Source organism: Nelumbo lutea, chromosome 6, assembly GCF_056320005.1.
Source record: "Nelumbo lutea isolate HS-2025 chromosome 6, American lotus-T2T, whole genome shotgun sequence".
Lineage (NCBI taxonomy): Eukaryota > Viridiplantae > Streptophyta > Magnoliopsida > Proteales > Nelumbonaceae > Nelumbo > Nelumbo lutea.
The window spans coordinates 65,515,150-65,534,586 of NC_142689.1; the positions used below are offsets into that span (position 1 = coordinate 65,515,150).

General features: G+C 40.3%; 1 protein-coding gene across 1 annotated transcript; it reads right to left on the bottom strand.

The window, feature by feature from the left end:
- Positions 1-294: 294 nt before the first annotated feature.
- On the bottom strand, positions 295-18,418 carry LOC148849310 (chloroplast protein FOR GROWTH AND FERTILITY 2-like). The gene is made up of 2 exons (XM_088949276.1): positions 17,532-18,418; positions 295-1,419 (listed from the first exon to the last, which is right to left on the bottom strand). The coding sequence occupies exons 1-2, from the start codon at positions 17,835-17,837 to the stop codon at positions 583-585; spliced, it is 1,143 nt and encodes a 380-aa protein (XP_088805402.1). The 5' UTR covers positions 17,838-18,418; the 3' UTR covers positions 295-582.
- Positions 18,419-19,437: the final 1,019 nt, after the last annotated feature.

Genomic DNA, 19,437 nt, shown 5'->3' on the forward strand with positions numbered 1-19,437 from the left:
TCCAATTCAATATGTTTTATTAGTCCATCCAATCCATCTAAATTAATTTTGATTTGGACAGGATCCAACCCTAGTTTCACCCATCTAACAAAGCCAACCATTTAATGGCTCCCGGAGATGGTTCAGATGTTCTACTCCAGATTACTTGCACAGTTTGTTTGATAGTAATAATTTTTTTCCCACCCACCATCCAAGTATCCAACTGATGGAATTAATTATGAGGACCCGGACTCATTGATGAATTAATGCAGCCCCAACCAAGATATCACCAAACCACAAACAGAGAGAATACGATACTAAATCAAGCCAATAACCATTGAAACATAAAGCAAATGAAATTAACTTTGTCAACCAATTTGAACTCTATAATAAATAAGGTTACAGAAGTTGCCGAGAGGTGAAATAGGACCTAGAACGGGAAGCGTCCTCTTGTGTGCTTAAACTACAAGCTTGAAGAGCAAAATAAGACAACAAAAGAAGATCCTTGTTGAGCCAAGCGTAACACAGGAATGGCTTTTGCTGTAAACAGACCCCTTTTTCTAAAACCACAAGCTTAAAAAATGGAAAATTTAGGAGATCATGTTAATACAGGCTAAACCCAAAGAATTGGCTAATGAGAATGGCAAATCCAAGACCAATTGCAATTAGGGAAGAACCCCAGGTTAGTTTCTCAGTTATTCTTGGGACTCTTTCTTTCAACGCCTGACTACAAGAACCAATAAGCACAGTATAACTCCCCATGGCAATTATGGTTCCAAGCAAGAACATAGATAGAAAGGCAGCACCAGCTAACCGTGAAGGCAGAGCTAGCGCAGGAAGAACCATCAAAAGGGCATCTGGTTGAAGCCCATGGACAATTCCAGTGGCAAAAGTTGCAAAGCCAATTTTCTTTTTCCCTACTGTTGGTGTTTCAAGGGCTTCAAGGGCACTCGCATCACACTCCCCATTCTCAAGGGCGACGCATGGTGTAGGGACCTCTGAAGCCTCCCTGATTCCCATAGCCCCTATAATGAGAAGAGTCAAGCCGACCACTCTAGTACCCCATGTGCGTAGGACCTCAATGTGGAGATGGTCCTTGAGAAGCAGAAACAGTAAACCAAAGATCATCTGACCTGCATCATGGCCACAACCCCAGAGAGCCCCAACTGCAGCACTCTCCAGCCGTGAACGCCCAATTGAGAGTGGAGCCAAGGCAGCAAGATGATCAGGCCCCGATAATGTATGTAAACAGCCAGCAAAGAAACCAGTCCAAGCACTACTTAGCAACTCAGTCCGAACCAGTCTTCCCCCCACCACAGCACCAGCAGCAGACCCCCCTGTTGCAGTTTGTATGGTAGCATAGGCAGGAAGAGAAAGAATTGGGTGGACCAAGAAAACTATTAAAGCAGACAACAGTATAATTGTCATAGCAGGAACTACCTGAAATAATAGAATATGGAAATTATGTGAGTACTGCCAGGAATAAATGGGATACTTCATGATTCATTTTTTGGTATAATTGAACTCAACAGAAGTCAAAGGCAGGTTGTGCTGATTAAAGCCAAAAACAACAAAGATAAAGGTTACTTGCCAGTAGCTGCAAATGCCCATGTACATCTTTCTTTGTGTATGCACATGCATTCGACAACATAATTATCTCATGACTATCAAAAAACAAAATGATCTCATGGCTGTGATGTTTTGACAAAAGCAGAAGATAGACTTTGTAGCTTCAGCATATATACAGAACCCCTTGGTATAAGAGCCAATAAATTAAATTATGGTACAATGTATATACACGGGGACGATTGCCTCATTACTCAACAAAAATATGGTTATGTAGACATGCAACTATTAACTTTTATCTGCAGCTCTATTTAGTTTATTTCCGGAAGTAAGATCTGTCAAACTATCAAATAGTTTTGTTAAGGTTACATGTATTGATGTTTTTCCAAGTAATTCATCTAAAGAAGATCTACCAGCAGACCACCTATTTCAAGTTAAAAAACATGAAGAAAGGAATAGAAATAACCATTGCATAAGCTCCTTTATTTGAACTTGCTTCCATTTGTCTTCTTCTGCTTTATTTGGGAAAGAAATAGTCAAAGCTTCCAAGGAAAAAGTTCAGCCACTGATGTTCTTGAAAAAATTAAGGCCCCGTTCACTTTTCGGTAAGTTACTTACCTGGGTAAATGCAGTTACCTGGGTAAGTTTTTCCTGGGAAACACTTACCTGGGTAAGTGCACTTACCCATGTTCTTTTATTTCTCATGTAAATAAGGCAATGACCATTTTAGCCATAAAAATCCATTATTAAAAAAGGCATTTTTGTCCCATTCAAGTGTTGGCAACTTTCCCCATAAGTGGGAAAGTTAATTTACCCACCTAGGAGATGGGTATCACTTACCCAGGTAAGTGGAAAGAAAAGGGCAGTGGAAAGAAAAGAAGAATAATATGAAGTACCATAAGTTCCCTGTCCTGAAGGGCCCAATGCCATCAATGTTAACATAGCATCAGTTACAATGCATTGCCTCACACTAGATACTACATCACTAAAAAGTTTCAAGTAAATTACAAAACCTTAGTTTTTTCATCAGCAACCACAAAAAAGATTTTCATGAATGATTAAAGGAATTAGATACAACAAGAACTTGTGAGCAATTAGCATGCCCGATACAAGGCAAGCCACCCAACCCTTATTACAATTGTGCCCAATACAAATGTTGTCTTTGAACTTCTTGCTTAGATAAACTATCTGCCAAACTGTTGGCAGATATTGTAAACCAATGAACTTGCAAGTTCATGTCTTTTGACAGCCACTTTTTTTTTATCGATAACACTTTCATTAAATCATCAATAGAAGATTTACAAGAGGAAGACAAACACACTTATCTTCCAAGAGCAACAGAGAACCTCAAGAAAAGGAAAAAAAGAAAAAAAACACTAAAGTTACAGCTTAGCCCAAAACAGTGAATCCCTTTCTACCCCTTGTTTAGCTAAACCAGCAGCTAGGGAATTTGCTGATCTTTTAACCCAACATGTCTTAACCTCCATCTCTCGCACCAGCCACTTGAATTTCCTCCTCTCATTATTGTACTTCCATAAACCATTGTGCTCTTTAATCAGCCACCCTATCACCACCTCTGAATCCCCTTCAATTAAGAGTTTCTTGATGTTCAATTCCTTTGCTTTCCGGATTCCTTCCATAACTGCAAAGATTTCAGCTCTAAGGGAGTCACCCACTCCAATTGGGCCTGAGAACATGGCAGAAATGACCCCATTTTCATCCCTAAAAACACCCCCAATTCCCGATTGTCCCGGATTTCCCCTACTACACCCATCAAAGTTTAATTTCAAGAATCCACTAGGTGGAGGGGTCCACACCACATTCATTACTGACTTGATCTGTGTGCAATTAGCAATTTCACCCCACTTCCTCAACATGTCATCCACAGTGTAATCTGTGAATAGTTCCAAAGATTTCAGCCACTGTACCGCCCTAATATGTATGATAACCTTCAGATTTGTTGCTCCTCTCTTAGCTTCTGAGAATATCCTGGAGTTTCTTTCTTCCCAAAGTGTCCAACATACTGCAGCCCTTAGTCCTCTCCACATTGTCCTTCCCCTTTTTATCTGCCATCGAAAAAAATGTGAAAAAAGGCCCTACAAGTCTGATGGGGGATTCCAGCTACGTCCAAATAGGGAGAAAGCCCAATCCCACATTGACCTCGTAAAATGCCAAGACACCAGTAGGTGAAAACCAGTCTCCCCATCCGCTTTACACAAAACACACCGTTGAGGTGACAAGCAAGTATGGGTCTCTTCTTTTGGAGTAGATCACCAGTGTTGATTCTTTCCAGATATGCTTCCCAACAAAAACTACCAAACCTAGGAGGTATTGCTCTGCACCAAACCTCACCAACAGGGAAAGAGGGGAAAGTAGGATCGGTGGACTGACTTAAGACTTTGAAGAACGAAACACAAGAAAAGATGCCATTGGGGTTAGGTGTCCAAATTCTAGAATCCGCCCTAGTGGGGTCTAAGACAACATTATCAAGAAGTGCAATAAGTCTCGAGATACTGTCGAAATCCGAGTCCCCCAAATCCCTTCTTAGACCCAAGTTCTACCCAATCCCAGAAGTGGAAGAGGACGGTGTGGTGAAAGACAAGATTGGCTCATTTTTCAAATCAGAAAGAGAATACAAAGAAGGAAACTGATTCTTTAAAGGGACACTCCCCACCCAGGTTTGTTCCCAAAACTTTATGGAGTTACCGGAATTCAAATCATACCTGATATTAGGGGAGAAAACTGGTAGCATGTCATGAATGGCTTTACAAGGAGAATTGCTTATGGTCCTAGCTCTGATTCCAGCGTCCCATCCATTGTGCTCCTGCCCATGTATACTTGCCACTATTCTAGCCCATAGCTTCTCCTTCTCCAAAGGAAACCTCCACAACCACTTTCCCAACATAGTCATATTCCTTTTCCTAATATTCTCAAGCCCCAAACCACCACAAGTCTTACTCCTACATACTATCTCCTAGCTAACTCTATGATCCCTCTTCTCCTCTCCCGGCTCCCATAGGAAATCTCTCATTAGCTTCTCCAATCTGTTAGCAACCTTCATTGGGATTTTAAACACCTATAGGAAAAAGATGGATAAGTTAGCAAGTGTGGCCTTAATTAGTGTAATTCTTCCACCAAGAGAGAGGTAGTTCTTTTTCCAGGATACCGGTTTTTTTCCAAACCTTTCCACCACCGGGTTCCAAAAGCTCTCTCATGGGATTATCACCTAATGGCAACCCTAAGTAATTTAGAGGCCACCCCGAGATTTCACACCCCAGCACTTCAGCACTCTCCCTGATCTCTCCCTCCTCCAAATTCACCCCCACTACACAGCTTTTCCCAAGGTTAACATTCAAGTTGGACATTTCCTCAAACAGTTGTATCACCGACTTCAAGTTCCTAATAAAACTCACGTTCTTGCCTTCACAAAACAGAATCGTGTCATTAGCAAGCTGTAAGTGAGTAAGGGGGGTTTCCACCCTCCCAACTCTCTAGCCTCTAATGAGCCCCCCAGAATCTGCCCTGTAAATCGGTTTCCCCAAAACCTCCGCAGTTAGAATGAACAAGAAAGGAGAAAGGGGGTCTCCTTGTCTTATACCCCTACTGGCTAGAAAGAAATCTACCACTGTCCCATTCACTAGCACTAATAATGACAATTCCGGACACAATTCGTGATCCACTTACACCATCTAGCCCCAAACCCAAATTTAGTCAAAACTTTCCTCAAGAAATCCCAGTCCACCAAGTCATAAGCCTTTTCCAAGTCCAACTTACAAACTACTCCCTTCTTCTTATCCCTCTTAAAGTTCTCCACACTCTCATTAGCAATTAAGATCTGATCAGTGATTTGTCTTCCACTCACAAAAGCTCCTTGGTGGTGTGCAATGATATCTGGCAGTACCTTCTTTAGCTTCAAAGACAACACTTTTGCAATGATCCTAATTGGCCTAAAGTCCTTCGGGTGGGATGCATCTTTCTTTTTTGGAATTAAGGCTATAAATGTTGAGTTCACCCCCAGATTGACAATTCCTCTCCTAAAGAACTCCTCAAACACCCGCAAAAGATCATCTTTCAAGATATCCCAACAATCTGATAAAAAGCCATTGTGAACCCATCCGGCCCTGGAGCTTTTGTTCTATCCATAAAAAACACAACCTCCTTGATCTCTTCTAAATTAAATCTTCTTTCCAACCTTCTCCTATTCTCCATCCCTACATCTAGCCAATCCAATCCTTCTACCCACACCCTTCTACTCACAGGGCTTCTTAGAATAGATTTGAAGTGCTCCACACAGGCCCCAACAATCTCCTCCTGTTGTACTAACTCAACTCCATCTACTACCAATTTGGAGATAAGGTTCTTCCTTCTCCTGCCATCTGCTAGAGAGTGGAAATACCTAGTGTTTTTGTCTCCCTCTTGCAACCATTTACACCGAGATTTTTGCCTCCAGCTAATTTCCTCCTTGTGCAGGCAGTCCTCTAACTATCTTCTCAAATCTCTCCTGAGATCATTGTCTTCCTCTCCAAATTCTCCCCTTTCTTCTTTAGAGTCGAGACTTTCAATCTTATCCATCAGATCTCCCTTTCTTTCTTCTATCCTCCCAAATTCCACTCCTTGATTTTTTCTTTCAAGAATTGTAGTTTCTTATGGAATCTCATCCCCTCCCATTCCACCAATGGGTTACCACCACTCCCTCACTTTGTTAGTAAACCCTAGATGAAGTAACCACATATTTTCAAATCTAAAGGGGGTAGGACCTCCACACCTTCTTTCCTCCTTACAAAGGACTATGGGCCAGTGATCCGAGGTCACCCTTGGGAGAGCTCTAGAAGCCAAGGTTCCCCAATGTTCTTCCCAATCCAAAGAGAACAGGAATCTATCCAGTTTAGAGCAAATGGGTCTAGATTGGAGATTTGACCATGTAAATGTCTTATGTCCTAGGGGAATCTCTTTAAGCTCAAAGGCATCCACAAAACTGTTAAACTTCCTCATGCTTTTTGTCACCCTCTAATTAACCTTATTGGATTCCTCCGAGAATCTGATCACATTGAAATCCCCACCCATGCACCGAGGCCCATCCCACAAACCTCTAACATCAGTCAATTCCTCCCACAACTCCTTTCTCTCTCTGTAGTCATTCGGTCCGTAAACATTTGTGAGCACCCACATATACTCATCCTCTTGCTACTTAAACTTCATGGAAACCGAGTACTTTCCGATCAGCTCCTCCACAGCTTCAACCACATCCCTCTTCCACATTGTTACAATCCCCCCGGAAGCACCCCACGAGGGAGCAACTGCCCAGCTAATCCCCCTAGCTTTCCATACACTCCTCGCCCATTTGTTAATAAACTCCATTCTTTTAGACTCTTGCAACAGCACAATGTTTGGGTCATACCGTCTTATTACCTCTTTCATTGCCGCTCTCTTCCTTGCACTCCCAATTCCCCTCACATTCCAACTAAGAATCTTCATTCCGCTTCTTTTTAGACCCCTTGCCACCTACCCACTACTTTCCCCCTTTTCCTTCTATCTCCTTTTACCTTGAGCTTCTTGTCTCCTACATCTCTCTTCAATCTCTCTACTTCACTCAATCTCCTCTTCTTTGTTCTGATCTCCTTCTTCCTCTTCTGTAAGCTTTCTTTCAACACATTCAAATTTTCCAACCTACAACACAACTTCCTTACAAATTCTACTATCATGTCTTCTCTCACCGAGTCCTCCACCCCTACCCTTCCTACCGGATCCCCTCCATCTCTGTCCACCTGCCCTTTCTTCCTCTCCTCTGGTCCCACCTCTGTTCTTTCCTCTCCATCCATCCTCCCTCTCCTGTTACCTCCCTCCTTCCTTGTTCTCTCCCCGTAATCCTCTCCATTTCTACCCTCATTCCCTTCCCTCGTCTCCACTAACCCCTTCCCTCTTCCTTCCTCCCTTTCCCTCCTCCAAATCAACTTTCCTTCCACTTCCTTGAACACTCTTTCAATGATTTCCCACACTTTTTCACTCCTATACCTTCCTTCCTGCACCTTCCCCTCTCCCCCTCCTCGGAGAGCCCGCCTACTAGCTCGGCTGCATATTCATGGGCTACATAACATGGAACAGAGACGGAATCTGGAACCACAGACACAGGAGACACATTAGTAGCACAAACCAAAATCACTTGGTTACCTGGGACTGATGGACAAGCTAGAAAAGGACTGCTCCCGGCCTCCCTCTCTTGTTCTAGAGGTTGGTAAACATCTGTCTCCCTGAGTTGGTTGGGAAGTACTTTTGTCCTTTGGTCAGCCTGATGATCTTTCCACTCTACCCCTGGTTCACCCCTAGATGGTGTGTTCCTGCTCTGCTTCTGGTTCTCCCGGTTTGCCCCTTCTGATAATCCTTGCACAATCTAAAGTCTTGGGAATGAGTTAAACCGATTGCAGTCTTCACCCTGAAATAAGCTTGCAATATTCCAACCATCCATGTCACCTCTAGCACAACCACCTTCGTCATTTACACTGCCCACGCTAGTGCCATCAACAGAAAAGTCCTTCGATTCTTCATCTCCTTCACTGCACTGCGCCTAGCCTTCATCCTTCTCTTCCCTCTCTTCAGTTCTTTCCCTTGCACATCTTGGGTTCGGCCTCTCTGAGAAGCATCGCCGAGGGCTAAGCTCCTCCGTACATCGTCGGTAAACCCACTGCAGAACCAACTTTTTCTCCAATTTCCGCCGCTGCGCACATTCCCCCCCCCCCTTCTCGCGACTTGGGATGATGATAGACCATTAGCATCATCTACCTTAGTCCTAATCCCAGTCACGTGACTCTTTAAAGGCTCACGCGTCTTTTTAAAAGACTGGATCGGGTCAGCTGGCCCATTTGGGCCTTTATTAACAGCAATAACATTCGACATGGGCTTCGGCTTTGGCCCATTCTTCATAAATAGCGACTTCACGTGACTTTTAAAAGGGTCACGCACGTCCAACTCCAGGCTCGGTTTGGTTTTAACCAGTTTAGGTTCAATTCTTCCCTGGACCAATCCCTTTTCCTTGTTTAAAAAAACCAGATTGGCGCCAGTTGCAACCTATGCATAGGACCTGCCACCCTCCAGACTATTCACTGCTTCCACACGCATAAAACCCACCCCCTGAATGCTACCTTCTTGTTTCTCCAGCTTTTGTTTTTCCATTTTAGTGAAAGTGCTGTTCTTGTTTGAATCATCCAATCCTTTCTTGCCACGCAGTTCTTCTTCTTCAACCCTCTCATCTCCCTCCCTACAAGCCTCCTTCCAAAGCCCAGATTCAATGGATGAAGCCAGCCACACTGCGTAACATTGTCCTTCAACTAGCACCTCTATCTTCCGAGAAATCTCCTCAGGTTTTACTCCATTCAATAAAATGGAAGCTAAAGAAAGGTCTCCCCGAAAAGCACCTCCTATGATGGCTTCAGCAGTTTCTTGCTTCCACAAGTGAAAGGGAATGCCTAAGAGACGCGCCAGCACTCCATCTTCAACAAAGAAATCTTTGGAATTTGATCCCGGACACCATCTTGACAAAGTGAAATTTCCAAGTTCAGCTTGGATATTTAGTGCCTCAACTTCTACTTTATTCTCAAGCAAGTCCACCAAAGCCTTGCTTTTCTCAAAAGGTGTTAAAATAAACATACTCTTCAACTTCAAACTTGCTGTTAACAGATCTGCAACTTTCCTCCAGTCTAGAATGTGAGCTGAAGCTTTAACTATCAGTTTACTTTCCCAGTCTCCTCTCTGTATGTTTACTCCCATTCTGTATTTGCCTGCCCCAGCTTTCACTATAAGAGTCTTTTGCCTATTATTGCTCACCAAACTAGTAGAACTGCTTATCTTCCTTTTTACTGTTACTTCTCTTTTAGCACCCAAGCGTTGCAGCAGTTCACATATGACCCCATGAACTGCCTTCCAGCCCTGACTCTTCCTTCCCTCTGGGAAACAGACCATCTGCTTCCTACCCTTGCCAAAAAATTCTGTCAAAGAAATAAAAGAACTTTTAACGTTTCTCTTACACTCTACAACAAACCTTCTTCCAGTTTCTGAGAGAAACTCTCTCCAACTATTTTGCTTGCCTTTGTTACTTGCACCTTCCACAAACTCCTTGAACCCTTCAATTACCCCCAAACCTTCTAACAGCACCATCCCTCTCTTTGCTTTCCTGATTTTCAAGCTCAGCTGACCATTTAATCTCAGTTCCTCAAATAGAAGCTCCTTAGTTTCAATCTTCAAAGCTTTTTTCCAACGGCCTACCTCCACAAACTCTCCCATCTCTCCCAATCCACCGGCAACAAGGGATCTTCTAGTCCAGTAGAGACTTATTTTCAAGCCATGTCTCTCTTTTGACAGCCACTTAAAGCGCCTGAATTCATTCCTAAGCTGCCAAGCATCCTACAACTATTTTTTATTCACCTTTTATAATCAAATTACCAATTCCCAGTTCTTTGGCCTTCTCTACCCCGGAAACTGCTGCAATAAGTTCTGCTTTCACCGAGTCACTTTGCTCAATTGGACCTGAAAACAATGCATAAATAATGCCACCTTCATCCCTAATAACCCCTCCACTACCTGAGAGACCCAGGTTATCCACACTACTACCATCAAAGTTCAACTTCTTCCAACCAGCCACAGGAGATGATCAAACCTCTAGAGATTTTTATTTCCTAGAGGAAGAGCCAACAATTGCCCTCCAATTCTGGAAGAAGTCCTCCACTTAAGTCTGAAAATGTTTCAAGGTTTTCGCCCAATGTGCAACTTTAAGAGTAATGAATTCAATCACCACCTTAAGCTTCTCTCCTCCCCAAAGATTCTTGTGTTTCTTTCCTCCCACACTGTCCAAATCACCATTGCCCTTGTACATCTCCACAAAATCCTGCCCCTTTTTTTGCTCTTCAAAACAGAAGGGCTGAAGAGCCCACCCAAACTGGCAAGAGGGTTCCACCTGCAACCAAGAAGAGAAGAAAACCATTTCCTAATACAACAGACAAAGGGACGAGAAATTAAGAGGTGAAGGCAGTCTCACTACTCAATTTACACAAGATGCACCAATTAGGGGGCAAGGCCCAAATTAGCCTTTTTCCTTTGTAGCAAATCACAAAGTATTGATGCACCCATGGAACACTTCCCAACAAAATGCACTGACATTTGGAGGAATAGGGAAGCACCAAATTTCTTTTACAGGGAAGGTGGGAGAGAGGACGTGGAAACAAGGGAACTAAAACAAGACTTACAAGAAAACTTCCCATCAAGGTTAAGGGACCACCACCGAGCATCTCTCCCATCATCAACAAGGACTACAGACTCGAAGACACTCAACAAGTTTGACATCAAGGGGATTCCCAACTCTCTTAAGATTCCTAGAGAAACCTAAATTCTAATTCAATCCAAAATAAGGGTGAGGTAAAAAATCAATCACAGGTCTACCTTTCAGATTTGAGAGAACAAAAAGGGAAGGAAAGACATCTTTCAAAGGGGATTCACCTACCCACACATCTTCCCAAAACCTTATCTTACTACCAAAACCCAAGTCATACCTCACACAATTAAGGAAAGAGGGAAGCAAAACATGGATTGCTTTCAAAGGTGTAGCTAGAGTAACTCTTTGCAAGCAATCAGCCCGTGAATACTAGTCACCACTCTATGCCATAGAGTCTCTCATTTTCCATAAGAAAGCACCAAAGCCATTTGATCAAAAGGGCTTGGTTTTTCAAGCTCACATTACAAATCTGATGTGGAGGCGTACTGGGAGCAGCAGCAGCAATGATCCGGTGTTCTCATCCTATCCAATTCGGCAGCAACAGTCTTATCCGTTCAGCATATTAGATTAGACTATCTTGTTATTCTTATCTTATTAAGTTAGTAGATTAGATTATCTTATCTTATTAGATTAGGATTAAGAGAGACTTATCTTATTAGATTAGGATTAAAAGAGATTATCTTATCTTATTAGATTAGGATTAAGAGAGATTATCTTATCTTATTAGATTAGGATTAAGAGAGACTTATCTTATCTTATCAGTCTTATCTTATCAAGATAGAGTTGGAGGTCTCCCTATTCAACAAGGAGTCTCCCTAAGAGCAGGACTCTTGTAATCTCTTATTTAAGGAGCCACTATTATTGAATAAAGGCATCCAAAATTTCAGTCAAAGAGAAGAGTAAAGGAGAGTTAAGGTGATCTCTTGGACAAATCACCCCTTAGGTCGCCAAGATAGGGTCAGAACGCAAAGGGAGGGGCAAGGGGAAACTAGAGGTTCTCCCCGTGGACCGACCCGTGACAAGATCCTACGCCCGGGCCCATAACAAAATCCCCAACCCCCTTCCTCCTTCTTTACCACTTTTTCACATCTCACTAAATGATCTTTCTTCCTCTCCCCTGTTTCCCAAAGGAAATCCCTCATAATTTTCTCAATTCTTCTCACTATTGCCTGAGGCATCTTGAAGGCAGGCATAAAATAGACTGGGAGGTTAGCCATAGTGGGTTTGATCAATGATAGCCTCCCACCCAAAGAAATGTAGTTCTTTCTCCACCCAGACAATATTTTCTCAATTCTTTCTACATTGGAGTCCAAAAACTAGCCACTCTTGGGTTATCACCTAAAGGTAAACCTAAACACCTCAAAGGCCACTCCCCACTCTCACACCCCAAAGTTTATGCCATAGACCTTAACTCCTTGCCTCCTATATTGACACCAATAAGCTTTTGTTGCAATTTACACACAAATTAGACATTCTCACAAGTCACAAATAGACTAACCATTAGTTTCAAATTTGTTGCTCCTCTATTCTCCCCATCAAAAAAAAAAGCAAAATATCATTTGCAAATTGAAGGTGAGTAACTAAAACTCTATCCCTAGCCACCAACCACCCTTTAAACAACTACAGGCCATTAGCTCTAGAGATCAATTTACTAAGAACCTCAACCACCAATGTAAATAGAAAGGGGGATAGCGGATCACCTTGTCTTAGGTTTCTAATCCCCTTAAAAAAGTCAACCACCAACCCATTGACACTTATTGAAAAATGACTTATTTGCAAGCGTCCTTTGATCCACTTACACCATAATTCTCCAAACCTACAGCTTCTCATGATATTAATTAGAAATTCCTAATCCACTAGATCATAGGCTTTCTCCAAGTCCAATTTGATTGCAACCCCTTTTTTCCTTGCCTTTGTTGGGCCTCTACACATTCATTAGTGATTAATATTTGATCCACAATCTGCCTCTCCTTTATAAAAGCCCCCTAAGACTAGGAGATTAGTGAGGGAAGCACCTTTTTAATCCTTAATGATAACACCTTAGCCATCAATTTGTAAATTCTTGTAACCAAACTGATTGGCCCAAAATCTCTCAAGTGACAAGCATTGTTCTTCTTTGGTGCCAAAGCTATAAAGGCTGAATTCATTCCTGAATTGATTCTTTCCATTCTGTGAAACTCCCTAAAATCTTTAATCAAGTCCATTTTTATTATTTCCCAACAACCCTGATGGAAAGCCTTTTTTTTATCAGCAAACGATTTCATTAAAGATGAAAATTAAAGATAATACAATTTTCTCAAAAAAGAATTTGTCTATCAACTCCCTGTTTGGCTAATACATCTACTACCCCATTTGCAGACCTTCTCACCCAGCGCAACTATGAGTTCAATTGTTTTGCAATAATATCAATTTCCCTGAAAGCATGTTTGAATTTCCAAGGTGTCCGCCTTAAGCGGCTTTGCCCAGTGGATCACTAATTGTGAATCACCCCCCACTTCCAAATCTCTAAGGCCAAGCTGTTCTCAAGCCTTGTAACAATGCCAAAGTTTTTGCCTTTATCGATATGTCCGGGAACCTTTGATATGTCCATTGCGAACACTGCTTCCTTAATTTCTTCTTCTTCAAACCTTCTCTCCAAAAACTCCACTTGATGAGAACACATTCCAATCAAAACCTTCCACCAACCAACTTTCATTGAGTGACCTTAGTTTAGACCATTAAAAGACAATAGAACAAAAGAATAGCATTGAACCTGACAATGTAAATAGGGGTGGATACAAATCGAGCTTTTCATGAGCTAATCGAGCTCGGCTCATGAAAAGCTCGGTCTAAAGTCGAGCTTCGAGTCGAGCTTGAACCCAATATATAGGCTCATTTGTTAACCAAGCTGATCTTGAGCCTAATAAAGCTCAGCTCATGAGGCTTACAAGCCTAATCGAGCTTATAATAAAAATATTATATAGAATAATATTACATATATAATATTTTTAGTTTTTATATGTATAATAATAAGTTAATAACTATCTCTTATAATTCTTATTTTTTATATATAAAATAATAAAATAATTTTTTATATGTATACTATTTATTTTTATAAGAAGTTTGGCTCATAATTGGACTCAAGCCAAGCCGAGCTTGAACTTACAAGCTTTTGGGTCGAGCCGAATTCGATCTCAAGCTCGAGCCTCATAGTTTTCTGGCCAGCCGAGCTTGAATAGCTAGATATTTGGCTCGGTTCGACTCAAAACCACCCCTAAATGTAACTATTACATGTTGAAGTCAAGATAAAACTTACTAATTGATTTTTTTTAATTTTTTAGATATTTTTGTATTTTTGGACAGCAAGGTGCTTTGGTCATTTTCATAATCATGTGGGGTTCAGAATTAAGGTTCAGTTAGTTGAGTCATTAGCATAGTTGTCAAGGCAATTACCTATCAAAAAAAAAAAAGTTGTCAAAGCAATGCCTAGGTAACAAGGTGTTTCTCGACATTGCCTTGTGCCTTGCTTAGTTTTTTAATATGATAGTTTAAAAATAAATTTGGGTTAAGTGCAGCTAAACCATATCATATTGTATAAATAAGATAAAAGTGTGTAATAAAGGCATCATAAAAAACCAATTTTCAATTTAGAGGGACATAAAATGAATTTAAGGGAAACTACAAATATAAATGAGAAAGTAATGCATTCACTGTAATAGGGCCTTCACTAGTGGCCTTTATCAAATATTCTCACAAGATGTCTCTTCTTTTACTTCCTTCTCTCTCAACTTGTGAGAAAACAAGAAATCATCTCTCTATGGTAGACCACTCCTCTCTACAAGCAAAACAAAATAGGGTAAAAGACTTAAACATACCCTGGGTTTTTGTAAATTGACTTTAGCATACCATAAGTTTTTAAAATGGACTTAAACATACCTTGTAACTCTTTTACCCATTATTTTCTTTCAAATTTTCAAAAAAGAACCAAATATAAGAGAAATTCATATTTACCACTCTCCCTTCTTTATCAATTCCATGGTAACCTTGAAGGTAATCTTGCAAAACTTCCTCAATCTCTTCAGATTTAAATTCCTTCAATATGGCATATATTTCATATTCTCTTCTCCAACTCCCAAATTTATATTGTTTTCCCAATGTTAAACACCCTTCAATAGGAATTTTTGACACAACTCAGGACTGCAGTCTACACTTTTGCACCCCGATATCCTCTATTAAAACAGAAGAAACTCTAATCAAATTTCCTTTTTCCTTGTTTTTTAAGAGAATGGGTGAACTTGCTGGAAGCATTTATGGATTTTTTTTTTGATAGTTCAAAGGATAATATTAAACAGAAACAGAGTCATATAAATATTGTTCCAGCTGGATGGGTGAAACCACCAGACCTCTTGATATATAACAAACTTAGCCCGGTAGGCTAATTTGTGCACTACAATATTAACAGACCTGGGGATATAGTTAACAGTAACAGACTGAAAACAACAAAGCATGACCTGATCCAACAAACCGAAAGGAAACCAAGGAACAACTGAAAACTTCCCCGATAGGGCCTGAACAGCCAATTTAGAATCAGACTGAACAAACAAACATTTCCAACACTGGTTTCCAGCAAAATAATAAAGGCTTGTAGAATGGCTCCCAACTTGGCTTCCAAACTATGCTTAGAACTTCCTTTAAGAGTTGAGAGAGTCTTCTCATGGGTGAATGAGCCCCCAACTTATTGCCTCCTTATTGCAACCCGCATAATATCAACAAAGTTTCACCCAATTTCCTTCTTTTATATTTTTTCTTGGAGCAGATTTCTTCTATTTCTTTCTTCTTATTTGAGCTACATTACTATATGTGAAAACAGAAAGATTCATTTTTGCCAATCTCTTCTCTATTATTTCTGTAAATCGCATTATATGCTCAGTGAGGACTATGAGCATATTTTTCTGCTTTTCTCTAATCAGTTAAGTAGGAAGATCACTTTGTGATGCAGAAAAGAAAGCAAGGAAAGAATCCATGGAGAATTAAATCAGTTTTCTAAGTACTACACCAGTTTCAGAGTTTTGTGAGTTATAGGATATTGGTATGACTTGAGTTTTCTAAATTTATTTTCTAGTCATGGATGCCTTAGGAATAGCATTTTAAGTTTTCCAAAAACTAAGTTGGTCCTATTAGGATTGGTAGTCAGTTATTAGAGTTGCTTTAGGACTTAGAGGCCTTTTTGGAGCATCCCTGTGGGTTATCTATGGATTTGTCTAAATTATAAAGCAATTAGAAGTTGTTTTGGGTCAGTTTCTTAGTCCAAACTGGAGTGTGTAAAGAGGCATTCGAGTTCTTAAGTTGATTCTATAAATTTAATAATTGATATTGCAATTAAGAAGAGTTGATTTGAAAAGTTTGGTTCAGTGAATTCTAGTTATTAACAGGAATTCTTCTCTTTTCCCCCTCTCTCACCTATTTCTTTTTATAAGCAACCTGTCTCTTTGTTGTTTACAATAACAGCAAGTGATCTCTCTATTTGCATGTTCTTGCTCATTCATTGGTGGACAGTAAGCTACTTACTTGCTTTTCTACCCTTATTCTTCATCTTAGTTAACCCAAAGCCCTTCTTTCACCCCACAAAGTCCACCACTATACCTGAGATTGTAGGATTCCTACCCGATCTTAAATCACTTTGACAGTTTAATTCTTTGGTATAAAACTAAGCTGGTTTTCCAATACAATGTCCCTACCTTACTATTTAGGGGGAATGAACTTCCTAATCTAGTTACCACCAAATTCCTATAAAATCGATCTAATGCAATACTTAAACCTTGTCATCAATCTCTTTTTGTGTTCCTGGTTAAGTGTATAGAGGGGTTCATGCGTGTCAAGATTTTCTCTTTTTTGCAAGCTGGACCTTTCTTCAGTTGAATCTTTTTGTATATTCCCAATGTAGAGGCTCTCATTGTACACTCTCAGGGGAGTGTATTTGGTCCTACTGAAATCTAGTTTATTTTTGGTGCAAGAAAAAGCTCGTAATCAAGCTAACACCTAAGCATACCTCAGTGCTTAGGTGCTATTGATAATGTAGTTGGCAACATCGAGGTAAAAGTTATTCTTAAATCATCCACAATAAGACAAGCCTTGCAGGATATACAAGGTTCACCACCATCAGTGAAGCTCCTTCAGTACCGAAATTCATAGTAAAACTTAGTTGCATGGCGCAAGCACAAAACAGGATCTACTTTTACTACCATATATGCTGGCATACTACAATTTCCTTCGTTTGAATATCCCCTCAAGGAGCAAAATGGTGGAATTTTTAGGCGCCCATCTAAACATAAGGCCTTTCAAAAGAAAACTGGATAAGAAGGTGGCCAAAAATAATTTAGAAAATTGAACCTTAAATACAAATTGCCTATTTCCTGAAAACCGGCCCTGAAAGTACTAAATTTGACTAGTCCAACAAGTCCATAACCTGAACTAAGTTCTAGGTAGATAAGCAGGGCTTTCAAAGCCATCTTATCAATATACCGATTATCATTTATCCGTAAACAATATCGAATCTCTCAGAACTTGACCCATGGTTGTTCTACAAGAAGAACCAAGTGAATAAACAGAACCCGAAGGCACAGACAGAAAAACGTCAATTACAGCATAAATCGTATTCACAATTTTCCTTTTGGAACCTAAAAATTATACTCTAACATAAGAATCTCAAAACAATCGTAAACATACTCTAACATAAGAAAATAAATACCTTTTGTTGCTCTGAAGTGCTTCCTGGGATCTGTTTGAGAAAAGGGGACGTGGGCACTGACCCATCCGGCGAATCTACGGGCGAAGGTGGCGCCTGACTCGAACAGCGAGCATGAAATTTCGAATAAGATAATGACGAAGAAGAAGGTGGGCCATCCTGTTTGCAGATAAACGAGCCGACCCGGCTGCACTCGGTACGGGATAACAAGGAAACCCCGAGTTTTCGAGCTTCAATTCGGGGGAGAACTTGATAGGGTTTTAGATAGATTTTCGAAGGGAGAGGAGAAGAGTAGATAAGCCTCTCCATGGCCCTTTCTCTCCTTCTGTGTTTGTTATTTGCAGTCCCTGAATTGATTTAGAGGTAAGGATTGGGATTTGGGACTTGGGATAAGTTAACAGTAGGACTCGTCCGTTTCACCGATATCGTGAGATCCTGGGTAAAATGAATTGGATAAATACGGAGTCTAGAAAGACTGCGCAGAGGTGGGAGGTTGTGTGCGCGCAGGGGGGGAAGGGGGAGGGGGGAGGGGGGTTGGTTTCCAGTTCAACAGAAAAACAGAAAAGATGGGCTTGCAATTGAATCTGCCCAATACATTCTTGCACTCAACATACTTTGGTTGGTGATGTGATAGGGATTTAGAAAGTGGAGAAAATGGCAGAGACCAGAGAGAGAGAGAGGGGTTTTGGGATTATTGTAGATTCCGATTTAAGAGTTAAATTGGGTCTCTTTTTGACTCTCCATTCAACTCTCAACCACATGATTTAAACCCCAATGTGTTCAATTTTGGTTCAATCAATCAAAATGCAAATAAAGTGAGTGATTGATTATTTTATTTGATAATTGAAATTTTCATGGACTAAGTACTCTGTTTACTTTTCAGAGTGATTGTTTATCAATTAATTTGCAGTCTCCTTAAAAGAAAAGAATAACCTTGTTCAACATCATCATTATTCATTAGTTGACGGCTTCTAATCCTCCTTTTTAATGGGAAGATAAAAAGAAATATTATATAATAATAATTATATAAAAGTTGCCTTGGGAATGGTTGGACTTTGGAGGGCTTTTATGATGTGTTGGGAATGGAGTTGGCTGACAGCAAACATGGCAAATGCAACTGCATCTGATTTCTACGTGATGGGATCTGCTCCTCACAAATGGGCGCCTCACATATACATTCACTATGCATTGAAAACATTTTCCGTAAATAATAACCAATAAGTACAGGCGCCTGTGAAGCGTCAGGGTGAGGAGCAGATCCGGTCTCGGTTTCTACCCACAAAATAGAATGGCGCCAATTCTGATATATAATTGTCACATGGGATGTTTTTTAAGGGGAGAGGAGGTTAGATTTTCTAATTTCTCCCATGTAAATTTAACTTTTTATTTTTTTTTTCTTGTTTTCAATTTACACCCGATGGCATTATAAGTTAAGTGCTAGAGAGAGTTGGGGGAAGATAAATTAAAATGCATATCTAATGTTTACAAAAAGAAGAAAAAAAAAAAGCATCTCTACATCTCCATTGATATAGTAGAAAGAGTTGGACGCCCTTTCAAACTTGTTATCATCACTCAATGCCATCAGTTTTTATTTCATTTCATTTTCAAATCTATCTTTTCAATACTGCCAACAGAAACCCTATCTTTACCTTTATTTATTCACAAGATTTCTTAAGTTAATATACCATTTTGTCACTTATAAAAAGGGAAAATTCTGATACGTACCTGTAATTTAGGCCAAGTGCCAATTTAGTATTCATACTTTAAATCGCAACAATTTAGTACCTGAATTTTCAATTTGTGACAATTTGGTACTCAGCGTTAGATTTTCTTCAGTTAGAAGATAAAAAGTTTTAAATACCCCCCTAGTGCTATTTTGACCGATTAAAATTACTAAAATAGCCCATCA